Source organism: Microcaecilia unicolor, chromosome 4 (assembly GCF_901765095.1).
Source record: "Microcaecilia unicolor chromosome 4, aMicUni1.1, whole genome shotgun sequence".
Classification (NCBI taxonomy): Eukaryota; Metazoa; Chordata; class Amphibia; order Gymnophiona; family Siphonopidae; genus Microcaecilia; species Microcaecilia unicolor.
The window spans coordinates 57,825,057-57,852,104 of NC_044034.1; the positions used below are offsets into that span (position 1 = coordinate 57,825,057).

At 40.6% G+C, this 27,048-nt stretch overlaps 1 protein-coding gene across 2 annotated transcripts in view; it reads right to left on the bottom strand.

Moving 5' to 3' along the window:
- Positions 1 to 27,048, bottom strand: part of CWF19L2 (CWF19 like cell cycle control factor 2) — a 346,427-nt gene that overhangs the window by 136,057 nt on the left and 183,322 nt on the right. For both annotated transcript variants that reach the window (XM_030200257.1, XM_030200256.1), the window contains exon 13: positions 23,548 to 23,685. In XM_030200257.1, coding sequence (XP_030056117.1) covers positions 23,548 to 23,685 — 138 coding nt within the window. The remainder of the gene's footprint in view (positions 1 to 23,547; positions 23,686 to 27,048) is intronic.

The window sequence follows — 27,048 nt, forward strand, 5'->3', positions numbered from 1 at the left end:
TCTATGCAGTTTAGCAAGTCAGTAGTAACACAACACATGCTGCAATGTTGTTCAATTTAACAATTATACAACTAACAGCTTGTCCACAACGTTGTGAGTGGTGTCCTTCTCTTGGCTGCTCATCCACCACCTCTACCCAGCTGCCTGTGGGGCTCTCTCTTTCGCACCCGTGTCAATTCCATTCCTCCTCACCATCTTTTTGCTGGGTCATCAGGTTGGGGGACATGCCAATGTATATGAATGCTGAAAGACAAAAGTGGGTTATTTGCACCAACACTATTCCTCACTCTTGTGCTATACAGGTGATGACTCAGAGGAGGCTGGCCCTAGTGGCCTGCAAGGCCAACGCCCTACACCAGCAGTCCAGCCTCAACCTCCACAGCCTGCAGCACCAGCAGTCCAGCCTCCACCACCTGCACCAGCTGTGCAGCCTCTGCCTCCACCACCACCTGCACCAGCTGTCCAGCCTCTGCCTCCACCACCACCTGCACCAGCTGTCCAGCCTCTGCCTCCACCACCACCTGCACCAGCTGTCCAGCCTCTGCCACCACCACCACCTGCACCAGCTGTCCAGCCTCTGCCACCACCACCACCTGTCCAGCCTCTGCCACCACCACCACCACCTGCAGCACCAGCAGAGGCCGCACCTCCAGCACCGGAGGACTTTGGTGAGGAGGAGGGCCCAGCTCCCCGCCAGAGGCCATCCGGCCAAAGGAGGCAACTCCTGCGGCTGGCCACGGAACTACTCCGCCACAACGTGCGCTTGGAGGAGTACCGGCAGCAGAAACTCGAGCTGCAGCGCCAAGCACTGGAGGCACAGCAGCGAGCTCACCAGGAACTCCTCCAGGCGCAACGTGAAGGCCACCAGGAGGTGCTCCAGCAACTGAAACGGCTGGAGCAGAGCATCCAACACCTGCGCCCTCAGGGCACTGCACCTACTCCAGCCCCCGTGCTGCTGGAGCAGCCCCTGCCATCAACATCCTCCTCCACTGACCACCACCAACCACCAGCTAAGAGGTGGGCGTTGCGATCATCAGCCTCCGCACCCACTCCTGCAGCACCCACCAAATCTGCTCCCATTCTGGGTCCTGTGGCCAGACCACTAGAACCAACAAGGTGGCCCGATTTCCACGGTGCAGCCGAAACCGCAGGCTGCCGTGGGGATAGGGAGGAGGACACTGGGAGCAGCAGCTCAGAAGAGGGTGAAGAGACTTCCCGTGCAGCACCAGCTGCAAAGGAAGGGCGTGGGAGGGGTAGGAGGGGATGGGGGAAGGGAAGGGGAAAATGATGGGACATGCTGTAGGGTGAGGGTTGGTGGGAGGGGGGTGGGTGTGGGAGGGGGGTGGTGGTGGTGGGGTTGAACACACACATGCACTTAATGTAAAAAATAAATGTTCACTTACTTTCACCTAAAACTTGTTTCAATGAGTCTTTGTCTTGCTCTTACGCCAAGCTGGTAGGCATTGAGCTCTGCTCTGTGGGCTGGGGGTGGAGGGGGCTCCTCTTCCAGCTCATCTGGGGCCTCTTCTGGTGGTGGCTGTGGCTCCTCTGGGAGAGGCTGTCCTCTGCGCTGGGCCAAATTGTGTAACATGCAGCACGCCACAAAGATCTTGGCCACCTTTTCTGGACTGTAGAGCAGCTCTCCTCCAGACCGGTCCAGACAGCGGAACCGGTTTTTCAACAAACCAAAGGTGCGCTCAATGATCCCCCGGGTGCTGCGATGTCTCCTGTTGTAGGTTTCTTCTGGCCCTGGTTGTGGGTGGATCAGGGGGGTCATGAGCCATGTCCTCTGCGGGTAGCCTCGGTCACCTTTGCAGAAAAGCAGAATGAGATAGATGAGTGTGTATCGCTTGGAGCAGGTACAGGGGGGGCGGGGGGATTTGGATAGTGGGTTGTGGTGGAGGAAGCCAGGGCGGAGGGTTGCCCAGTGGAGGAGGTCTAGTATGGGTGGTACATGCATGTTGCACTTACCTAGTAGCCATCCACCAATGAACTCCCCTCGCTCGAACCTGCGGAAGATGCCCGAGTGCTGTAGGATGTAGGCATCGTGGCTGGAGCCGGGGTACCTGGCACACACGTCTAATATCTCCCCCTGGGCATCACATACAACTTGCATGTTCATAGAATGAAATGCCTTCCTATTTCTGTAGGTGGCTTCGTGTGCCCGGGGGGGTCTGAGGGCTACGTGTGTGCAGTCTATCATACCGATGACCGAGGGGAATCTAGCAAGAGCATAGAAGGCGGCCATGTTGTTGTGCAGGGCCTGGGGGGTGGTGGGGAAAGTGATGTAGTGTGAGGTGTGAGTGATAAAGGCATCCAGGAACTGGGTGAGACAGTGTGAAATAGAAGCCTGGGTGAGGCCTGTGTTAGCAGCTAATACGGATTGAAAACTGCCAGTGGCCAGGACAGAGAGAGCGGAAGTGATTTTGAGGTGGGCAGGGATGGGGTTATTCCTACGTGTCTGGGGCTGAAGGAGGGGTTTCAGCTGCTCACACAGCTGACGAATGGTGGCCCTATCAAACCTGAACCTTGTTAGACACTGCTGGTCAGTGAGTTGTAGGAAGGTGGTGCGGGGCCTAAACACTCGGGGACGTGAATACCTCCTGCGGTGGGTGGCCTCTTCGTGTAGCATGCATGCCACAAGTGCATTAAGTGCATCCATATCCCCACCACCACCAGTGCAAGTATTAGGACTAGTAGTCAAACAGCAACACACACAGATCTTTCACTTCCAGCCACCACGCCCTCTGGCCACTCACTCGCCAAACAGTACAGGAACACAGAGACAAACGGAGGTCAGGGAATAGAGTATACACGTGGGAAGAGTGAATGGGGAGGGATAGGGGGAGGGGAAGGGGGCGATGGAGCAAAGGAGTAGGAGTAAGGAACGGTGAAAGGGTATGACACAAAAAGAGGCAGGGCACACAGACGACCGTCACAGGTACTCAACACGCTCGGCTTTCTCTCTGCAACCACCACTTCAGCTCTTCCACCAACAATATCGCCACTCTCCAACTACACACAATCGCTAATGGGTCTAAAGACGCTTTCCCCCTTGCTCTGGTCGCTTTTATTTCGGGTCCATCATATTACGCCCATCTTCCCGCTCAACCAGAGCCATTTCGCTATTCGTTATACGCCCCTAACATGCCTCCGACACGCCTCTTATTTGGACGTTTTTACATGAACGTACGAGCGACACGGACGCACTGAAACATTGGTTTCCATTATATGGATTTACTCGGTTTTGTGAGATAAACGTCCATCTCCCGATTTAGGTCGGAACTTGGGCGTTTTTCTCGTTCGATTATAAGCAGGATAGAAATTTAAGGAAAAAGGACTCCCCCTAGCCGAGACAACAAAAGCTAAAAAATCCAAATAGCGTAATAATCTTCAGTTTGTAAATTTTTAAATTGACAAGCAATTCAAGTGCCCCAAAACCATTATATATTTTAACAGAAAAATATGAAAATTATGATTAAAAGCTGAACATAACCATAACCACAAGCACACAATTGTTGATTATTAAGTTACTAATGCTGACAGTTTGTCAGATTTATGCCTTTTGAATAATGTATAAGTGCACATTTTCAACAATATATTTTAGCAATAAAATATGCATTATATATTGCTGTTTTCAACATACTATATGTAAATAGCAAACTATTCAAATTCTGCTACTTTTTTGCAATGCATTCTGCTCTTGATAAAATGAGACCAGATGGCCCTGTTGTGGGAAATGGGCAATATAATTGTGAATTATGATATGATCCTTGCAAAAGCTTGCTTTGTGAACAGATACCAACACATTTTATTGTGACACAGAAATGGAAGCATTAAGAATAAATAAAGATGGCTAGGCCTTGTCTAGTCTGCCCACTTACCCTATTTGCTGCAGTACTGCACTTTAATTTTCACCTTAACAATAAATATGATTTCTTAAAGTGGCTGCAACATGATAGGAAAAATCTAATCTAAATACTGGCAAATAAGTCGCTTCAATATGGTGTGCTGTATATGGAGATCTTTCTTAAGAGGAGGAAAAAAGGCTTCAGATGCTTGGTTTACTTTTGCAAAATCTACTTTGCTTATGCCGGGCGGGCTTCTTCATCAGCCTTTTAAAAACCTCCTGCCTCAATTTTTTAATATATTTTTTTTCTTTTTTGAAACGCTATGCTATTATTTTATTTGATTTAACGTCGTTAAGGATATATGGTCATATCAGTGTATATATTCACAATACCAAATTTTCGGTTACTTAGCTTTCATTTTCTTTATATTCAGTGTCGGTTTGCTCAACAGAGAGTCTCTATTTCGGTTCTTCCTCAGGAGTCAAACCATGCTTTTCAATTTTGCTAAGTCCTGCAAGCAATAAAACAAACCATAAGAATATCGGGCTATATCCCGCTATGTTTACAGACAAAGTCATCTGTTCTTACCCTTTGTTTCTCTTCAAGTTATTCTGACAAATGTTTTTGTATTAATGGCGCCCATACGTTTTTAAAGGGACGCCTATGTATGGTGTCCAATCAGCTGAAGATATATTTCATGCTTTTCCTTTTCTGGTTTTAATTACCGTATGTTGCTTAGATGGAGAGCACTTACCTAGAAAAATGCCCTCCATTCTATTTTGATATTTAAACCTTTCGGAATTAAGGTTTGCAATTTGAAAATCCATCGTTGGTCGATTTGTGTCAGACACGATCCAACACAAATTTATATAGACTATAAATGTTTAGTTATAGACCAAATAAAACCAACAGAACGTGGAGGAGACCTGGATCGCTGTCTGACACAAATCGAGCAATGATGGATTTTCAAATTGCAAACCTTAATTCCAAAAGGTTTAAATATCAAAATAGAATGGAGGGCATTTTTCTAGGTAAGTGCTCTCCATCTAAGCAACATACGGTAATTAAAACCGGAAAAGGAAAAGCATGAAGAATATCTTCAGCTGATTGGACACCATACAAACATTTGTCAGAATAACTTGAAGAGAAACAAAGGGTAAGAACAGATGACTTTGTCTGTAAACATAGTGGGGTACAGCCCGATATTCTTATGGTTTGTTTTATTGCTTGCAGGACTTAGCAAAATTGAAAAGCATGGTTTGACTCCTGAGGAAGAACCGAAACAGAGACGCTCTGTTGAGCAAACCAACACTGAATATAAAGAAAATGAAAGCTAAGTAACCAAAAATTTGGTATTGTGAATATATACACTGATATCCTTAACGATGTTAAATCAAATAAAATAATAGCACAGCGTTTTAAAAAAAAGGAAAAAATATATTTAAAAAATGAAGGCAGGAGGTTTTTAAAAGGCTGATGAAGAAGCCCGCCCGGCATAAGCAAAGTAGATTTTGCAAAAGTAAACCGAGCATCTGAAGCCTTTTTTCCTCCTCTTAAGAAAGATCTCCACATACAGCACACTATATTGAAGCGACTTATTTGCCAGTATTCAGATTAGACCTTAACAATAAAGCAAATTCAATATGTTTATTTCCAAGAAGTGCTACTCTGACCAAGTCTATAAAAACACCTATCCTTAAATGGCAATAGAACATTATATTTAAACTATACAAATATATAAATACCAGCAAACATTGGTTTGCATTTTATTCTGGTTGCAGGCAATCAAATGGCAAATAATTAATGTGACTTCAAGTTTTCCCTTTACAAATATTCTCTGAAGTTGGCCCATCATGATTCCAACTGTCCTATTTTTCTTTTAGGTTCTGAAGAGATTTTCAAACAGAGAAATAGCATAAGCCCTTCGTGTTAGCTTTTGCTTCTACTGTCTGGCACAAGCCAGTAAAAACACATCCAAAGGAGAATAGATTTCTAGCCAATGACTGTATCACAGACTGAGTTTTGGTATGAGAAATAAATTACTGAACTCTAACTTTCACTGGTTCTTTCTTGACTATGGCAACTTCTCATTTTTTCTTAAAAGCATATTCTAGTTCTGTTTAAGGAACATCTTTTGAAAGTCCTAGTTTTTGCTATGCATCTCATTAGTATGCATACAGTTTTGGTTGTGTGCACAAAATTGCAAACTGTGCTGTAACATCCAATTAACATTACTTAGCAGCTGCTCAAGAGTATAATAGCCTGCTGTCACTCTTCTGCTGCATAACTGGATCTGCTAATTGAATTCAAATTAAAGCTCACTGGCCCATACTCAGTGAATGGGTAAGTGTATTGTGTTCATAATGTTCTGCAAAATAAAACTGAAATAACTTCTTTATACAACAAGTAAATAACTAAATAAAAAACCAAGATTAAACATACTTTATAATACATACTACTTTGTAAATATTCCATAGACCCTTCTGGTGATGTCTACATAATAAAAGCTCATTGTGTGCTTAGTAAACCAAAATAAGAATATATCATCCAGAAGAAAAGCTAGAGAAAATCTCACACTGTTTATTTAGCTTTACTACGGGGTACAAGAATCAACATCAAGATAAATCGTATTGACTTTTCCACTATATACCAACATGAATTCTTAAACAGATGTGAAAAAGATTTTTGTTTCCGATTGCTAAAAAAAAAAGTTAGGTTACTCCCCTCAAAACATGTTTCAGACTGCATCCCTCTTGGACCGATCTCGTACATGATGAAAGTCTTGTCACAGATTATCCAATGGATTCAGGTTTGACCTTTGACAGGGCTATTAGAAGAAATCTGCTTTCTTCTTGTTGAGTCACTCTATTGTTGCTCTTTTGCTTTGTGCATAAGATCACTGTACCCCTGAAAAGTGAATATTCTCTCCAGTCCCGGGTTTACAGTACAGACCATACTTGTAATTTAATTTAATTCTAATATCACATTGCTATTTTGCATTTTACAGATGTGTTTCTAACTAAAGCAGATTACAGCATACTGAAGTTGACCAACAGGTTTTCCTTTAGGATCTCCCTACATTTTGTATCCTCAATCTTTCGCCCAATCTTCACAAACCTCCTTGTCCTCCCCACTGCAAACCATTCCCACACTATAATGTTCCTATTTACTGTGGGGATGGTGTTAGCAGGTGATGTGATGTGATTGTAAGCTCTGTCGAGCAGGGACTGTCTCCCTCCCACTTAGTCACCTCTCCCCTCTCCAGTCGGTTCAAAACTCTGCTGCCCATCTCATCTTCCGCCAGGGTCGCTTTACTCATACTATCCCCCTCTCCTCAAGACCCTTCACTGGCTCCCTATCCGTTTTCGCATCCTGTTCAAACTTCTTCTACTAACCTATAAATGTACTCACTCTGCTGCTCCCCAGTATCTCTCCACACTCGTCCTTCCCTACACCCCTTCCCGTGCACTCCGCTCCATGGATAAATCCTTCTTATCTGTTCCCTTCTCCACTACTGGAAATGAAATGCAATTTATTTAAACAATACAACAATATTTATATGAGTACAAACAGCCCGACACAGGCCGTGTTTCGCCCAACTGGGCTGCTTCAGGGGCTATAAAAGATATTTAAAAAATAAAATTGGTGAGTATCTTTTAAATAATATAAATATTGTTGTATTGTTTAAATAAATTGCATTTCATTTCCAGTAGTGGAGAAGGGAACAGATAAGAAGGATTTATCCATGGAGCGGAGTGCACGGGAAGGGGTGTAGGGAAGGACGAGTGTGGAGAGATACTGGGGAGCAGCAGAGTGAGTACATTTATAGGTTAGTAGAAGAAGTTTGAACAGGATGCGAAAACGGATAGGGAGCCAGTGAAGGGTCTTGAGGAGAGGGGGGTAGTATGAGTAAAGCGACCCTGGCGGAAGATGAGATGGGCAGCAGAGTTTTGAACCGACTGGAGAGGGGAGAGGTGACTAAGTGGGAGGGAGACAGTCCCTGCTCGACAGAGCTTACAATCACATCACATCACCTGCTAACACCATCCCCACAGTAAATAGGAACATTATAGTGTGGGAATGGTTTGCAGTGGGGAGGACAAGGAGGTTTGTGAAGATTGTGAATATTGTTGTATTGTTTAAATAAATTGCATTTCATTTCTACACGATCTGCTTTTTTTGTTTTCCATCTTGGAGTTTGCAGACCGTCTGCCTTCGTGCTTTCTTGGACCCTTCTCCACTACTGCCAACTCCAGACTTCGCGCCTTCTGTCTCGCTGCACCCTACGCCTGGAATAAACTTCCTGAGCCCCTACGTCTTGCCCCATCCTTGGCCACCTTTAAATCTAGACTGAAAGCCCACCTCTTTAACATTGCTTTTGACTCATAACCACTTGTAACCACTCGCCTCCACCTACCCTCCTCTCTTCTTTCCCGTTCACATTAATTGATTTGATTACTTTATTTTTTTTTTGTCTATTGGATTGTAAGCTCTTTGAGCAGGGACTGTCTTTATTCTATGTTTGTGCAGCACCGCGTACGTCTAGTAGCGCTATAGAAATGATAAGTAGTAGTAGTAATGTATGTGTTTTATGCCACATATCCCACCTAGGATTAAGACCAAAATGTTCAACTTTGTTCTCATCAGAATATAAAACCTTTTCCCCACATGTGTTTCGGCTTTGTTTTATTTTTGCAAATGATATGCAACACATTATATGGCTTTTCTTCAGCAAGTAATGTGGGAACCCCAGTCAAGAATGGGGCCAGAAAACCACACTGCAGGGATGGAAGAACAGCATGGCAAACATTACATACTTTTTTAAAAATTGCAGCTGACTCTCGCCAGCTTTTTAAAGTTAAATTACTAGAGCCCCAACCCCTGGCAGCCAGAGAAGCACAAGAGGGCCTCATCGCCCACTGCTGGCAGGAAGTCTTGTGATACCAATAGCAAAATCATGCAGATGTTATTGTGAGACTTCAGACTACCAGGAATGGGAGATCATACACTTAAGTACTTCTCTGGCTGCCAGGCAACCTGAAATAATTCAACTGAAAAACACTGGAAGGAGACAGAAGGGCAACTTTTTTTAAATGTAATTAGTGTTTGCCACACTCTGCCTTCTACTAACCAAAAGCTGAGGGAAGGGAAGGTGAGGGGAGAATCATGGGAGAACATCCACAAGATTTTACTTGGGGGAGGGGGGGGCTCATTTGAACTAAGACATTGCATATAGGCAACATTTGTGGAGTAATCTTGAATAGTCAACATTTTCCCCAGTGTGAGACTTTTGTAGCCCTTTCAAAATAATCTTAGGCCTCATAGTGACCTGCTTCAGCTGTTTTCTTAACTCATAGCTACTGCATTTGGAGGTACAATCTGATCAAGGCAGTGTCTTAAAAATGTCAATCTGTTTCCACTTTACAATGATAGGTCTGACATTAATTTAAAGAATATTCACACACTGAAATTTTCTTATAGCCATTCACCAATCTGTACCTTTGAAAACCTTAATCCCGGAATTCTTTTTGCAGCATTATGTTCTGCATGTTTAGACCTTTGCTTCAAATTCACTTCATATAATAGAAACAACTTGATTCTTTATCCAAATTAGCCCAACTATTATGATTGGACACAGGTGAGCTCCAATTAACTTATTACGGGCCTAATTTTGAGTTAATCTGGATTTGCTCTGACACAGGTGTGAAGATTTATGCAACCAATACTTCTCATTTCTATTCTTAAGTAGTTTTTGAATATTTCTATAATTGTTCTTCACGTCTTTCATGTTGAAGATGTACAGAATGTTGTGTAGATCAATATAACAAACTCCTGTAATGCACTTTGAAAGTAAAAAAAAACAAAAACAGAGGAAGAAAAAAGCGAGAGAGGAAGGCGAGTAGCACTTTATGTATAGGGTATTTTAGGTATATAGACATAAAAAACTTTTTTTGGGGCTTCTGTAAATTTTAGATAGGTATTTACTATGTTTAGATTCAGTGATGGACAGGCCAATATTTAGAAGCACATACCTGGATAGCAGCAGCAGTGCCACTAGCCAGGTCTATCTGACTTTCGGTAGCACTTTCCAGATAATGCCTCTGGTCACTGCTCTATTCAGACATTCAGCATAAGTCATTACCTAGATACCGGGTACTATTTCTACTTTACAATGATGGATCTTACACTGTCTCAAAGGATAAACAAACACAATGAAATGTTGCTTGGGGGCCTCTCATTTAGGTTAAGCATACAGAAATTCCTGAAATCTTAAAAAATACTACTACCTTAAACCTTTTGTCGAATAGGGTCTCTCTATAGTCGATGACTTAATGTATGTTACAATCCAAGTTATTACTCAGGAACCTTCATGCAATACCATAATGTAGTATGCTTTACCATATACATACACTATGATCTCTTCCATATATGTTATGTTCCATGTATCTTACCATGTATGTCTGCACCTTAACGCAATACCATTTGTAATTCTGTTACCCAGAAATGGCAACCGCCATTACGGCAAATGTAAGCCGCATTGAGCCTGCAAATCGGTGGGAAAATGTGGGATACAAATGCTACAAATAAATAAATAAAATAAATAAATAAAATGCTATCAGGCCAGAAGTTGACAATATTAATATTGCGTTTATTTAGAGAAGCCTGTGGCCAAAATTTGAAAATAGTTACATGGGAAAGTTGTTTGTACTTTGCTTTTACCATATTTTAATTTATGTATAATTATGTTTGGTATCAATTTTTATATTGTTATAATACTTGTTTATTTTTTTCTGTTTATGAATGTAATTACTTAATTGTACATCACATGGAACTCACAGAATAGGCTATAAGTAAAACTGAACAATAGCCACTGAAACACACAGAGACCAAACAATAGCTGTATTGCTGAGGGTTGCCCTCGAGTGAACTGTGTCCAAGAAAGTATTACAGAAGCAGAACAAAAAGCACAGGTGGACCTCCAGGCTTTTTGTTCTGCTTCTGTTTGATGTACTTGGAACCCTCTCTATTTTCCTCAAGGAAGTATTATACATATATAGGCAATGAAGGTAGATTCACATATGATAGACATCATCAGGATAATGCAAAGTGGAGGTCAATATACTAGATGCAGACTAGAGCCTACCTGCTGTAGCATCAGCTATAAGTGAATAAGTCCTGGATGCCCTACAAAAGGCATTCTTCAACTCTTGTTACTTAAGGGGAGGATATGGATTGAACTCATACAGAAAAAAATTGTGACAGTGTCAATGACCGCATGGGAACTGAAATTTTAGGTTTAGTGAGCTCTGTTCTGTCTAGTTCAATATTAAATTCAGACCTGAACTGAATTGTACAAAGATTATTGTCTTGCACTTCAGGTACTTCAAGAGGATGAGTGATAGCATGATTGAGCCCCACTGGGAATCCAAGAGCAGAAGGGTTTAGAGCAACGGCTAGTAATAAAGGGGAGGACTGAAAAGGCCACAAATGTCTGTGTAATGGCAGAAAAATGAAAGGAAATAATATGGCATTATCATTATGAAGAATTTTTATAACTGGAACAGGTAATCATATTTCCATTCCTCCCTCCCGCTTGCCTCAGTTTCCCCTTTCTACTATTTTCTGGAGATATAAGGAATAAGGAAACAAGTAAAACATCAGTTTATTATTTGCATAGTAATTTTTTGTATCTATGCACTAAGCTTTCTAATCTCTTTTTCTTCCTATTGTATATCCTTTGAGTACTACATTTTTTCTTATGTTTTCTCTCATTTTCCTTACCTGTCTTTCCCTCATTCTATCACACTTCACATCTCTTTCTCTTAGTCTTTTACCCCAACTGTTTTTCTCTCTTTCAGATTCTTCTCTTTTCCCTTCCTCTTTTCCTTCTCTTTTTCAAATCTCTCTCTGCCCCTTTCTTCTTTTCTTTCACCCCCCCCCCCCCAACAGTGCTTAATAGCCACAAGTTCTTCTTAGAAGAATATAGTGGTCCAGGGAAGCTGTGATTCCACCTCCCCGAAGGTGTAGGCCGAGTATCCAGCGACCATCTGTAGTCTACCCAAAGGTGTAGACTGAGTATTCTCCTCCTCCTCCTGCTGGTTCTAATCTGGCTCCTATTTGCTGTGTTCGCACCACCCAGTATAGTAGCTGATCCCTTTACCCTGCCTCAAACATCCACTAAGGCTTTGCACCCTGCATGTCTGCCCTACTCCCTGTCTTTGTTATGGCTCTATAATAAAGATCACTACAGAAATAGCATAAATGATAAGAGACACAAGTTACCATTAAAAAAAAAAAAATACAAGAAAAGAAGAATAGGCAGAATTTTCAGGAAAAACAAAAGGGAGGGTTGTTAGAAGAGCAAATACCATAACAGAAGAAAAATATGTCCCATCAAAAAGAGGACTTATAAGGGAGAGGTAAAAAACACAAAGGGGAAATAAGATAAAGGACGAAAATGGAATTTGAGAAGATAAAGTTGCTCAATATTTACAGAAAATGGGACACTCCATAGACAAATCAGGAATGGTATAAATAAATGTGAAATGATTGCTGAACAAATAGAAGTTGTATTATTTGCACACACTTTCCCAAAACAGCTCATAGTATCTCTCTATATAAAAAGCAACACCAACGTTCTATGAAGCCTCCAGCCGGAAGTGTGAAGGGGGCGAGATATCCGGTTTCCCTATGAGTGTCTGCCCCGTCCTCTCTGTAACACAGTCAGTGAAGGAAAACAGCAGAGCACGAAATCAAATCGCTGGCTCTGTAACAGTGAAGGACTAAGAGGGGGGAGGGGAGAGAGGCCAGAGGGCAGGGACACACACACTCCCACATGCACACAGAACAACACATTGCTAGCCCCCGTTTCATTTGCATCAGAAACGGGGCTTTTTTACTAGTGTTTCAATAAGTAGATAAACAAATCAATCGTATGGAAAATTCTGAAATAAAAAAAATATATACACAACAGATAAAACTAAAGCATTCAAAAGTTAATAGGTAAAGAAATACTAAACATACCACTAAAAAATAGCACACAGATATAGCCCAAACTTGGTTTCCCTAAATGACAGGTCATTTTAATTCCCAGTGCAAAATGAAGAATAGAAATATTCAAAGTTGTTAGGGTCACAAAACTGGATACAGATGCCCAGATGATCGAAAGTCCCACGCTGCTCCAAACAACGCTCTAAAAATAGCGCTGAAACAGCGCAGGGCTTTACCGCCCCTATGATCAGAGATAATAGAATGCAAATTTATGAACGCTATTATCTCTGATCATAGGGTAAAGTGCGGGAGGATTGAACAATCCTCCCGCACTTGTTTGAAAGGTCTGGGCTGTCAAAAGCCCTGACCTGTCAAACACAGGGGTTGGGGGTCCGTGGGACTACCAGACCCCAAACAGCAAGGCCCTGGTGGCCTAATACCCCCACCAAACCCACAAACCCAAGCCAGCAACTCGGGGGCTGAAGTTCCGGTGGACCTCCAGTCCCTCTGACCCCCCCCGACACAAGTTCACAGCCCAATCCCCTTGCATCCCCCCCCCAAAAGCCCTAGGGGCTGCAAATCAAGCCCCCCCCCCCCAACTTGGTGGTCTAGCAGCCCTCTTCCCTGCCCCCATACCTTTGTTGGAGGAGGGTGGTAGTACACTCCCTCCTCTTCAAGTGCCGCATTGAAAATGGCGGCACCCAGCCCAGTGCATTCTGGGATGCGCTGGGCAGGGCTTCACACCATATAAGGGAGCTCTGGAAAAGGAGGGAGTTTACTACCTCCCCACTACAACAAAGGTACAAGAGGGCAGGGAAGAAAGCCACTAGACCATCAGAGTTGGGGGGGGGGGGGGCTTGATTTGCAGCCTATTGGGCCACCAGTGCTTTTTTGGGGGGGTGGGGGGATGCAAGGGGGTTAGAGTGAACTTATGTCAGGGAAGATCGGGGAGACTGGTGGTCTGCCTGACCTCCAGCCCCCATGGGGTGGGGGGGGGGGTCGGGGTGCCTAAGAGCATAGTTTTTAAACCCACTTTTTCCCACTAAAAAGCAAGCTATCATATTTGAGGTATTTATATAAATGAGACTGGAACTTGATACCCAGGATATGAATGTGCTGGCAGTACATTTGCAACTCTGTTCAACTAGATATTGAAGATGGGGGAAGTTCCAAGAGATAAGAAGAAAACAGGCATAGTCCTGCAACTTAAAAGTGGAGACAAGGAAACAGACAACTACAAACCAGTTAACTTAACTTTGTAAGTGGAAAAAAAAATAAATGTCTGTATCAGACCATACAAACTAATTATCCCAGAAGGTATTCAACTGCCAAGATCATACAAAAATGCAAATAAGATGGATCTAGCTACAGCGAAGATCTGAGGAATCATGAAGAAGCTAAAGCCCAAAGTCCTTCATTTGCTTTTTGCAACCAGTGGCATACCACGTAAAATCAAAGCAGAACTGGGAAACTGAAAAAATAAAACAATGGATGGTATGGAATGAGACATAGAAATTTGAGGGAAATAGATTTATTTGCAGATGATACAAAAGTCCATAACAGAGGAGAATGAGCGTCCATGCTAAAAAGTATAAAATCATGCATTTCAGATGAAAAAATTCATTAACCATATATCAATCAGAAGGACAAGAACAGGAACCATTAAATAAAATCATCTAGTAACAATCACCTAAAACCACACAGTAGCAAATTCAATGCAACAAAGTCACTCCGGAAGTTGGAAGTAATATTGACTTTGTATACGACACGCCATTTTGAATAATATGTTCAGTTCTAAAGTCCATACATTTATATAAATGTAAGTAGTACATAGAAAGACTACTGTGTAATGCACTGGTTCCCGGAGTGAAGGGAGTAGGTACTATAAAGAGAATGATTTTTCTCTGTTTAATGGTAGTAGATTCTTTTTATTATTTTATATTTTAATTTTGGAAATATATTGCGATTTCATTGTTTCTAAACTACAATCGGGGTGGTTTTGATCAGAGAAAGTGCTATATATGATTTTATAAAATAAATCAATACATGTAAAAATTACCAGCTACAGCAATGCTAAAATAATGATCATGGGATTCAGTAACTTCAGTATTAAGGTATTACAGGTATGCGAATCCTGTGGAAAACTGTCACACAGTAGAATAACCAACAACATGTTATAGGTTGGTACGTGTGCCTTTTTAGTCTACAAGCCCTCCAAGGACTCTAAGACAAACACCTACTGTACTTGAACATAACGTGTCTTGAACTACTACTGAAAAGATGTGACCTAAATCTAAAATTATTGTTATATTTTTTCACCAATATATCAGCAAAATGGTATAAGCCAAATTCATGAAATATAAAATAGTTATTCAAATGTGCAATTTTATAAAAGCATTGAGGCATACCAAGAGTACATTACAGTGATAGATTAGTACCTTTCTAGGTAGATAGATGTATAGAAATCTAGTTAATTTTGAAATAAACATTTAACTAAGTCCTACCAAGCACATATTACTATGCATAAACTCTTACAAAAAAAAATGATGTTGGCTTCAGAGAATAACAGCCCTTATCCCACCACTTCATGCTTGGGGACTAATAATGACAGTTTTTAGCAGCAGTTCTACCAGTAAGATGAATGAAGCTGCTCCACAGGGTTTAAGGGCTGTATTTATTCTCAACTCAAACTTGATGGTATCATTCATAAACTTTCAGAAATGTCTTTCTTCTCTGGAGAATGACACATTCATTTTTGGAGGTGTATTTTTCATTTCTTTGCCATAATTACTTCTCCTCACACTCAGAAAAAAAGAATTAAGGAACGTAAAGGAAACAAAATATAAATCTCCATGTTTCTGTACTCCACTATCAAGTGAAACTGACAATGGGACTTTAACCTGCTAAACCTTAAGTTCTAAACGGTTACAAATGCCTTTTCTGGCATCTGTTTACCGTTCTTAGGATTTTGTCTGTACAGTAATGCAGTACTTCTCAACCCTCTGCTGAAGGCATACCTAGCCTATTGAGTTTTCAAGAATATGAAATATGCATGAAATATATCTGCTATAACAGAGATCCATTGTATGTAAATGTATGTCCAGCATTTTCATTGTGGTAGTCCTGAAAACCGACTGGATAGGTGTACTTCCAGGAGAGAGTTGAGAAGCACTGCTCTAATGATCCGACTTGGAAGGTAGTGTTGAGAAAAGGGAAGGCTTGGATGGCATATCCAGGTTAATTAGATAAGAGTATAAGAGACAGACAAAGAGAGAAGAAGAACTAGGGGAGAGTACATAGGGTGTAATCCTCTTAATTGGGCACCAACATTTAGGCATCGAATGTGCATAAATGACAAGAATACTGGCATATATGTGCAAATGTGTGCACATACGTGCATAAAAGCCAATACTCCAGCTGTGCGCTATTCTTTAAAAAGGTGCCTAAATGTTATGGTTTGAAGGAAGGTGTACACATGGGCAGAGAGCACAGTTATATGCACAAATTATAGAAGACTATAATTTATATGCATATTTTAGTGATTTAGATGTGAGCAATTACATCAGCTCTATGGGTGCAGCAAGTGCTCATCACAAAATAACGGGTGTGTATTTTACCTGTTATGCTAATAGTCTATAAAGGAAAGTAGATACCTATACAATGGTGTACACACAACAGGTTCAAATAAAACAAGCATGAGAGATTAAAAGAATTATATAGCATTAGAAATCTCTCTTACCTACAGATTGCCACAATTTTGTGCAAGAAATGGTTTAATGTGCAATAAGACAGAGAATACTAGATTCACAGATCAAGCAATATAATAAAATGTAAAATGACTTAGGATAAATGCTCAGTGAAAAAAGGGCTGTTATATATACATATATACACACACAATGAACCCGCAAAGTTCAGCTTTTCAAATTTTACTTGCATGAATGGCTGGGCAAGCAGCTCCCTTCTTTCTCCCACACAAACTTACCTGCACGTCCTCTGCCTCCATGGAGAGGCACCTAACACTTCTATAAGACAGGTAATTTCTTGGAACCTTCCCTCCTTTCACGCATACATTCATTTAGGGGGTCTTTTACAAAGCGGCGGCGAGCCCAACACAAGCTTACTGCATGCTAAATTTGAACTACCGCCTGCCCAACATGGCCGCTGGCAGTAGTTCCGGGTCAGGAAGGTACCATTTCCGGTGCTCCGAAAATTTTGTTATTTTTTTTCTAGCATAGCGGTACCCTGCGGTAAATCAGGTATTGCCATGTGCTGCCCTTTTACCGCAGGAGTCCTTACCACCACCACCTTAATGGGTGGCGGTAAGTGCTTCCCGCTGCGTGGCCCTGTGGCCATTTTTTGGGGCTATAATGCGCACCTATAATTTAGGTAGCACTTACGCCAGCCATAGAGTGGTGTAAATGCTAATGCCTAAATTTCTAAAACATGGGTGTAAACTGTACTAGTCAATAATCTACATGTGTTTCTATGTGCCACACTTACACTCCGTCTAAACATCACTTATGTGTTTGCCAACCTTCCAACTATGCACTATTGCATTTAGGTGCCTTGTTATTCTTTCTTCACCATTGGACACAGGAAAGAATTATACAAAAGGGATTGATAAACTGCCATATCACAAAAAACTATTCCCTGCAACTGCCCCACACCCAATAAAGTGTCCCCTGCAACTGCCAAACCACTCCACAATCTTCTCTATCCCCAATAACTACTTCCTGCAATTGAGCCACACCCAAAAGCTATCTCTTGCAACTTCTCTACCATCCCCAAACTGCCTCTTTGCCCCAAAAAATATCTCCTGCAACTGTTCCACCCCCTAAAACTACCCTCTGCAAATGGTCCCCCACAAAAAACTACACCCCAAATGCCTTACCACCCTGCTAAACTACCTCATCCCCAAAAACTATTCCCCACAACTACCCTACCACTCCAAAAAAAACTGCCCCTTCCCCAAACATTACCCTGTGCAACATCTCTACCGCCCTATATACTGCTCCCACACTTGTCATACCACTCTGCAAACTGCCTCATCCCCAAAAACTACTATCCCCTGCAAACTGTCCAAGCAAAAAAAAAAAAAAACAACAACCCTACTCCCAACTATATCCCTCCCCTCCCCCACACACACAGTAACATCAAAGAACTATGGGGGTCTTTTACTAAACCAGAAGTACTGCCACAGCTGCCCGGCGGTACTTCCCCCCCCCCCCCCCCCCCCCCCCCCAAAATGGCTGTACAGCAAGTGCTTCACTTGCCATCGGTCATTTCTTTAAAAAAAAAAAAAAAAAAAGCTTTTTACCCGCGCTGACGCCAGCACAGGCCCCCTATTGCTGCAGCTTAGTAAAAAGACCCCTGTGTTACCTGCAACTAACAATACCCCAGAAAGTTTCCCCAACCTCAAAACTAATCTCTGGATCTTCCTCACACGCCCCCCAAATTGTTCCATCTCAAAGATTAATCCACCAAAGCTACACCTGCATACCCCAAACTACCCCACCCCCTAAACCTTGCTGTACCACAAGTGCTCCCACCCCTATTACATACCACAGCCATAACACATACCATGCACAAAAACACATGCAGACCCCACACATACATGTCTTTGTTATTAATTCCTCGGTGAAAAATGGCCTTAGAGAAAATAAATTTCCATGAACAAGGAACGGTACAGCAATCTTTCCATATGTTTCATATACAATACTACATTTACTTTTTAAATGCAACCATATTGGATTTTCAGATTATGTTTGCTTACTGGCAAGGCTAGGCAGACTGGATTTACTGTGCATTCATTCATAAAATTATTTGGTTACCAAAGACATGGTACACAATACATCAAACTGAAGCTTCTATCAAGGAGAACATTCTTTCTGGCTCCACTGACAGATGGTTGGACTTTCATGCAGCATATAAAGAAAGCATTGTTTAAAAAATATAATCATTTTATATTTGAATTTAGAAGCTTTTTACTTGAGTTGACCTTTAAAGTCATTTATTTTCATTTATGTATGGGTTAGCTGAGGCTAGAAATATGAATTTGTCAGGATGTCAGCATGCATTAAATGACAAAAGCTTGGAATATAATAAGCATTTCCTGCCCTATAAAGAAAACAATCAATACTGATAGAAATAAGCTCTGTATCTAACTCTAATTTACAGTCACTGATAGATAAAGAACTTATTTGTAAGTCCACTGGCTCGTTTCACCACTTGGTATCTCAGTACATTTATTTGCTGATCATATCCAATTTATTACATATGTAGATCCCAAAAAGCCAGACCTAACAACCTTCAATATAGGTCTCCAAGAGATTGCCTTGTGGCTCAAACAACGTTGTTTAAAGTTAAATCCTTTTAAACTCATATGGATAACAAGTTGTCTACTAACCCCAAAAATTGTTCCACAATTAATAGGGCATACTTTGTTGCTAGATTCCACTATCAAGATTTTAGGAATAACTTTAGATTCCTAGCTGACATTCGAGACACTTATTGCATTAATTATTTGGTGTTGTCCTGGATCCTGACTATTTATAAGACCAGTACGTCCCTTTATTGCTAAGCCATCACTTCAAAAGCTAGACTACGCCTTAGTTCTTAGCGGACTTGACTATGGGAATTCTTTATTCAACGGCTTGCCAAAATATACTACTAATCACCTTCAAACTATCCAAAATTTCAATCAAAGTCATTTTGGGAGCCAAGCAGTTTGACCATTTTACACTCCTTGTAAAAGAGGTCTGTGGGTTCCCGTGCACTTATTGCATGAAATACAAGATTCTACTTTTGGCACATAAACCATTTTATTTAGGTCACCCTCCGTATCTAGATCCATTGATTCTCTATAGTCTAATATGTATACTGAGATCTCAGAACCTGAATCATCCAGTGATTTCACCTCTTTGATATAGCAGATTGAATTCTACTAATCAGTGTTGTTCTTTTTAGCTCCCACTATATGGAAATCTCTTCCCCAGCATCTCTGGTTAGAATGCTGCCTAAATCATTTTAAGAATGACCTTAAAATACACTTTTTTTTATATTAGCTTTCCTGGGATCCTGATAAGCTAGGAAAATGCACAAATGGATAACACTAGAGTTAACTGCAATACTTTGTAGATTGCATATCTACTGTAGAGAATGCATCTTTATGTGTACTAGAGGTTTTAGGGATTTTATGGCTGAACCATCATTGTAAACCACTTTGATTGTAAACCACTGCTCAAGTGGGCTGACAAAGTCATCTCTACATTCTGCCTGAAAATTCAAATAGGCTTAATGCAACCAGTTAAAATCTTAGCGAGCTTTAAAAACAGATCCCTAAAAGTATCTAACTCAAAACTGACCCAAAGCCAAAAAGAACCCCTCCCTCCTGACATTAAAAAATGAGCAGGAACTTGCCCATTGTCAAGTTCTGATACCCATCCCTTTTTTTCCCTTCAGGAACTCAATGAATATGTAAACACCCCAGGCTCTTGCAGCTATGTACCCTCTCTTCTTTCCAGGGCTCAATAAATAAGAAAACTTGCCACTCAGTTTAATTTACAAATAGATGGGAAAATGTGGGATACAAATGTAACAAATAAATAAATAATAAATATGCCATCCATTGAGTGGGATTGCATCCAGTTTAAGATATGATGTTCCTCCCTTTCCTCTATCATTTGCCCCCTACCCACCAGACCCATTGCTTACTTTGAGCCAGATTACAACCAGCTTAAAACATGATCCCCATCCTTTATCTCCTACATTTTCCCTCTACATCCTCAGATCCATTTCTTACGTTGAAGATCTGTCAAAAATGCCAGAAGCAAAAGGGATCATATATTTCAATTTGACATCACTCGGCCAGGAAGAACAAGCTCTCCATAATGTTGTCAACATTTTTACCATTATTCAAAGAAAAGACTGGGTCTTGAGGAGGCTGTGGTCAGGAAGGGAAGGCAGAGGAGATGAAAGGAGGACTGTATCCAGAGCAGAGCACAAATTTTCTTATTTAGTGGGAGAGAGGGTGGATTGCAAGATTGAGGGAGATGATTTGAAGATATATGCATAATTTATAACATTGTATAAGTTATGCAGAAAAGTGTGAATCCCGCCCAGGCTCTGCCTAGACCACCTCTGTGTACACCCACTCTTAAAACACATGCTATGTAAAACACGTGTACTTACAGAATAGCACTTAAGTGGCATTCTGGCATTTACACTCATATGTGCATATATATATATATGCTGATATTATAATGCATTATGCAAGGAATCAGCACACAATTTAATGTGTACTTTATAAAATTGCCCTGAATGCATGCATGTTGAAGTTCAGGATTTTACTGCCACATTTCAGCCATGGTTAAAATCTTGAATTAGACGTCATATCGAAAATGCCCCTCCATGTTGCCTAAGTCCAAAACATCTAAAATCCGAATAGGAAAGAAAGTAAATTTCAAAAAAGAAAAACGTCGATCTTTTTTTTTTTTCCTTTTTTCGAAAATACTGTTTCAAACAAAGTTTTGTGCTTTGGATATTTTGGGTTTTTTGGTCCATTAAAAAAAAAAACTGGAGGTCGGTTTGGGGCACCACCCAGAAAATATTTACAATCCAAGATGCTCTATCTTTTAAAATACTAATCCTCAAGGCTTCGACTCCTGACTTGTCACTTCCTCCTAAATATGCCAAACTGTTTAACTTAATGATTTCTCTTGCTCTTCATCTGATTGCATTGGAAGAATAATCAGCTTGTTCCATATCACGAATGGTGGAATCTGCTGTGTTCTTATAGGCGATATGAGAAACTGGCTGCCATAAGATTTGGTTGCATCTCCTCTTTCCATAGAGCATGGTTGCTGCTAGACAACTATGTGACTTGTGAAGGGAATTAGCTCTCTAAAGTATGTTGCGCATACTGTCCTGTTTTATTTTTATCAGCTCACTGACCTGTATGGTTTTTTTTGTTTGGTTGTTTTTTTGTTTTTTTTCTTCATTGTTCAATATTATATGCTGTTATATGTTTTTATAAATATTATGTTGTTTTAAAATCAATAAAGTAAAAAAAAACAAAAACCTGAATAAGTGCAAAACTGAGAAAATCAAGTCATTGGGATGTAGGAGGAGCCAGCATTTTTAGCAGACTGGTCCCCCAGACATCCCAGGAGAGCAATGAGGCACCCTAAGGGGCACTTCATAAAAATGTTGCCAGGTACACAACTCACATTTGCTCCCTTATCTTGTCCCCTGAGCCCTCCAAAACCCACCCAAAATCTACTGCCCCCAACTGTACACCACTACAATAGCCCTTATGGGTGAAGGGGGCACCTAAATATGGGTAGGGCTTTGGTAACACCATAAGTGTGACAGGTAGAGAGCAATAGGGAACCGAGTCCTCCACTCCATAGTGCACTATACAGACCACTACACTACTCCAGGGACCTGCATGCTGCTCTAATAGACCTGGTTATAACATCTGAGGCTGTCATAGAGGCTGGTAAGTCATAGTTTTATACACATTTTTGGGGGTGGTAGGGGGGGGGGGTCATCCCTGATTCCCTCCAGTGGTCATCTTTTTGTGCCTTATTCATTTTAAACACTATCAAAAAATCTCCAAGGGAGAGACAAAAAATGGAAACTAATAATGAAGAGTCAATCCCTAAATGTACTGCTGAAAACTGTTGTAACCCATTGTTTTTCACCAGTACATTTAGGGACTGACTCTTCATTATTAGTTATTCATTTTAAAAACAGGCCTAGCTAGCTCCAGTAGTCATCTGGTCATTCAGGGCACCTTTTTGTACCTTATTCATTATAAAAACAGGTCTAGCTCAAAACATCTTAGTTTTGTTTTGAAAAACGTCAGTCTAAGGAATGCCCAATCCCATTCTTAACACGCCCCCAACAAGCCTCCTTGAAATTTGGACTCACTGCAGATGAGCAGCATAGAAAAACATCTGAAAAGTAAAATGAGTCCAATAGTCTTCTTTTACAAGAAAAAAAAAATGAAGTAAACACAACGAAAACAGCATCAGAAATAACAACACAGTAGACCTTTTTTTTTAATGCGGCTGTTTGGCTGAGCAGGAAAAAACAAATTTGAGGAGCCCAGGACTGCTGCAAGCAGCAAGGCCCATGCATGATCAGAACTCTGACGTTCTGAGCTCTAGGACAACACTTCTGTCCCAGCGCTGTGTGTCTGTCGACAGATAATGCATATTACAAAACTGCAATGCAATAAAGGGGTAATCTTATAAAGGTTTTCCATTGTACTGAACATGTAAGTTCACACAGGCTTCCAACTAGTAGTGTCTGTTAGGACTTCTCACATACACATCCTATTATAAAATCAGGCCTTAAAAGGATTTTATTAACTGACTCTCCAATCCTGAACAACAAACTAATGCTAATAAATAAAATTGGAGCCTGAGGCTCTTTGAAACGCTCTTTCATAGTCAAATTTTATAACACCATTTACTTTCTAGCCAGTAAGCTATAGGCAAGTTGCACAGGTCAAAACTTAAACAGACCTGTGCAAAGAACAAGTTGAGTAATTGGACAATACTTCTAAGTGAAGAAAAGGAAGCACATCAATACAGGTTGTTTAATCAACCTATTCTTAGGTGATGTTTCATTTCTTAATGCCAGAAACTACTGTGTAATAAAAAGTCAGAATACATTTATTATATACAGTATAATTTACCTTAGATGCCATTCGCATGAAGAGTCTGCTTTGGTCCTCTGCTGTCCCCATCTTCTCTTTTTTGACCAAATCTTGGAGGGTCTGATTATCATCATCCTGATAGTATCTCACTCTTTCTTTATCCACATGGGTAGTGATCTAGGACAAAAAATGATTTAGTGTTTATTGATTTATACTAGTTTAAATATTTTTGCCAATGACTTTTACAGTTTTTTTTCAACATAAAAACTGCCAGAGAAAAGGATTTTGCACACTGTAGTTAAGAAAGTATTTCTTTTAGCCACGGCTTTTAGAAAATTCTTTAATTTAAGACAAACGTATTATATAAAGCATTATACTTGTCATGTTAGTCCACTTAAATGCTTGGAAATGAATGTTAAAATATAACATCACGCCTTTTAGTGGACAAAATTAACATATTGTTTGACTGTATTTTGGGATGAGCAATGAGCAAAAGAGGAGCACTGCATCAAGGATCCTATGTTCAGGACAATAGAAGGGACATTCAGAACTACTGAGGAATGTAAGATCTTTTATGTTATAATGAACAAACATTTCAGAACTCACGCAAGAGGACTTTTTGAGGTGCCATTACCTTTTTTTTTGTACTAATCATCTCATGAATAGATTTTTACTTGCCTGTGTTCACTAAATTCTACATTAAATAGCTGCTTGTATAATGCACTGTGCAGCAGTTCCTTACAGAATTTTTGTAAACCTTCACATGTAGCAGACTATGTGTGAAAGTTTATCTTCATAAAAATATTTTGTAAAACCTTTTTTTGCAAATAGGCCCTTCATGCTAAAATAATAAGAAGAAGAATGTACAATCCTGAAATACTGGCATTTTTGTACATTTCAGGCCATTTGTTGTCTTTTAATGTGCATAGGAGGCAATTCTATAACTTTGTATAATTCTATACAAAGATGTAATACCCTCTATTTAGGTGCCTCAAGGTTGTATGATAAGAGCTTTTTCTATAACAGAACCTAAGCAACTAGGTTTCATTTAGGCGCCCACATTTCCACCAGCCACTTCAGCTAACTGTGAGCGCCTAAATGTTAGGCATGCTGATATTGGGGTATACTAGTATTCTATTATGAAACCTAGTTGCTTAGGTTCAGTTAAGTGTGGGAGTCTAAATGCCCAGGGACTCAGTTAACCTATTCTCAAAGTTATGTGTGTTAAGTGGGCATGTGTATGCCCCCTTGCAAATACACAATATGAGGCCCTTTTATCAAGCTAAAGTAAGCACTAAGGTGTGCTTACCACATCTTAAAAGGACTTACCAGGGGCACAATGAGGCATCACACAGTAAAATCCCGAAATGCACACACTACACACATGCTAAAAAATAAATTTTATTTTTGGGAGGGGGGCGTGTCCAGGGTGGAGAGTGTGCATGTCTGATTAGCACATGATTATTATGTAAGCCCTTACCACCAACAAAATGGGTGGTGATAGGGCCCCATATGCTAATGGTCATGTGCTAATGGCAACATTAGCGAATGGCCATTAATGCAGAAAATACAAAATTAGCCATTTGCCGGCTGCAGCTTTGTAAAAGGGCCCCTATGTAAGTTAAGCAGGTATTTGCAGAATTGCACTTAGGCACTCTGCTAGAATTTATATGACCATATGCACACATGCCCATGTAAGTGCTAGTATTGTAGACATTTATGTGTGCAAGGGGTGCATAAAATATGGGTGCCTAGATTACAGAATTGCTTTTATAGTTAGAATTCTATGAAAAAAAAATCAATCTAGTTTGTCAGCCTGAAGGTTAATCCAATAAAATATATTACCCTATATAATATTTTGTTAATCTCTACTGCCAAGAAATACGGAGGAACTTACATAAACTGCTGTGTGTCAATAATAATTAAATTCTATCACAACTCATTAAACATATAAGGGATATGCCCAATTTTAAACCCATATGGGCTGTTTAAGAGCTAAGTAATAAACTAGATGACAACCCAAGATCCTTTTCAGCCTCATCATTTTATGACTCCCTCTCTCACAAGACAAGAAAACACAGAGGCTCATTTTCAAAACACATAGACTTACAAAGTTGCATATGTAACCATGTAACCTTGTAAGTCTATGTGCTTTGAAAATGAGCACCACTGTCACTCAGTAAACCACAGAGTAAGGAAACCAAGGAATGGAAACTTTTAATCAAATAAAAATGATCAGAAATGGTTCATTCAGTGACTCTAAAAAGTACTGACTCTCATATCACTATTAAGCAATTATGACTGTGGAACGGAAACTTCAATCAATAATTAATTGTATTTTCAGCTGAAATAGGTCTATGAAATTTACTACAGGTTGTCACAAGAAAGCAGTATGGCTCATCACAGACTAATCTCACAATAAAAAAAGCTCTCATAGTTCTAGTATAAAATACAAAATTATCTACAAATTCTCATTTATATAAACACTTCATTCTCTTTTTCCCTCTACACACCAACCAATGGAACTGTAGTGTTTATAACAGCATTGTTAAACTAGGCTCAGTAATCAAATTTCACAAGAGTCTGGCTCATGGCCAGGTCCAAGGCCCCCAATGCACCAGCTGTGTGAGTCCATCTTTGAAATCACTCAATTACACTGGGCGCACCTTTAGACATCGAGAAAAGGATCGCAGTCAAATTAAAATACTCAATTTTGATTGGAAAAAAGGGTCAGTGTTCAAATTGAGGTTGAGGCTACAGCCTAAAAGGGCCTAGCAACAAAGAAAATAAAAGAAACTTTAAGAGCCGAAACACTAAAGGAAAATAGGGTAAAAATAATTTTTTTGGGTTACATTTGTACCCCGCGCTTTCCCACTCATGGCAGGCTCAATGCGGCTTACATGGGGCAATGGAGGGTTAAAGTGACTTGCCCAGAGTCACAAGGAGCTGCCTGTGCCTGAAGTGGGAATCGAACTCAGTTCCTCAGTTCCCCAGGACCAAAGTCCACCACCCTAACCACCAGGACCAAAAACCAGCAAGGGAGGCACATGAGAACATGAAGAAGCATCCTCCCGGCACCGCAGAAAAACAAAGACCGATAGACCCAAACTCATGCTTCGGGTAGAAGACACCAATGTATGAGTGGTGGGACACTGCTAGAAAGTTCACTGACATTACCACCAGGCTCGGTTGGATGGCGTCACCCAGCTGTGAGAATACAAAGGCCTGCTTGTTCTCGGAGAAAAAAAAGGTATCAGCTAAATTTTCCTGTTAATACAGTTATTTTGGTATTTGAAATTTAAGATGTCCTTTATTAGAAGTCCTAGTTCCTCGCCTGCTGTTGCTTGGGTCTTTTGTATGTCAGGCTGGTTGAATAGAGGATGATAGGGGAGAGAAATCACCTTGGTATCTTTTACAGAAAAAATGGTTATGCTGCTATACCTATTAACATAGTAACGGAGTAAATGTCAGCAGAAAAAAATCTGCACAGTTTATTGGACCTCAGCTGAGAACACCACTAGAGCTGCACTGAAGTCACCT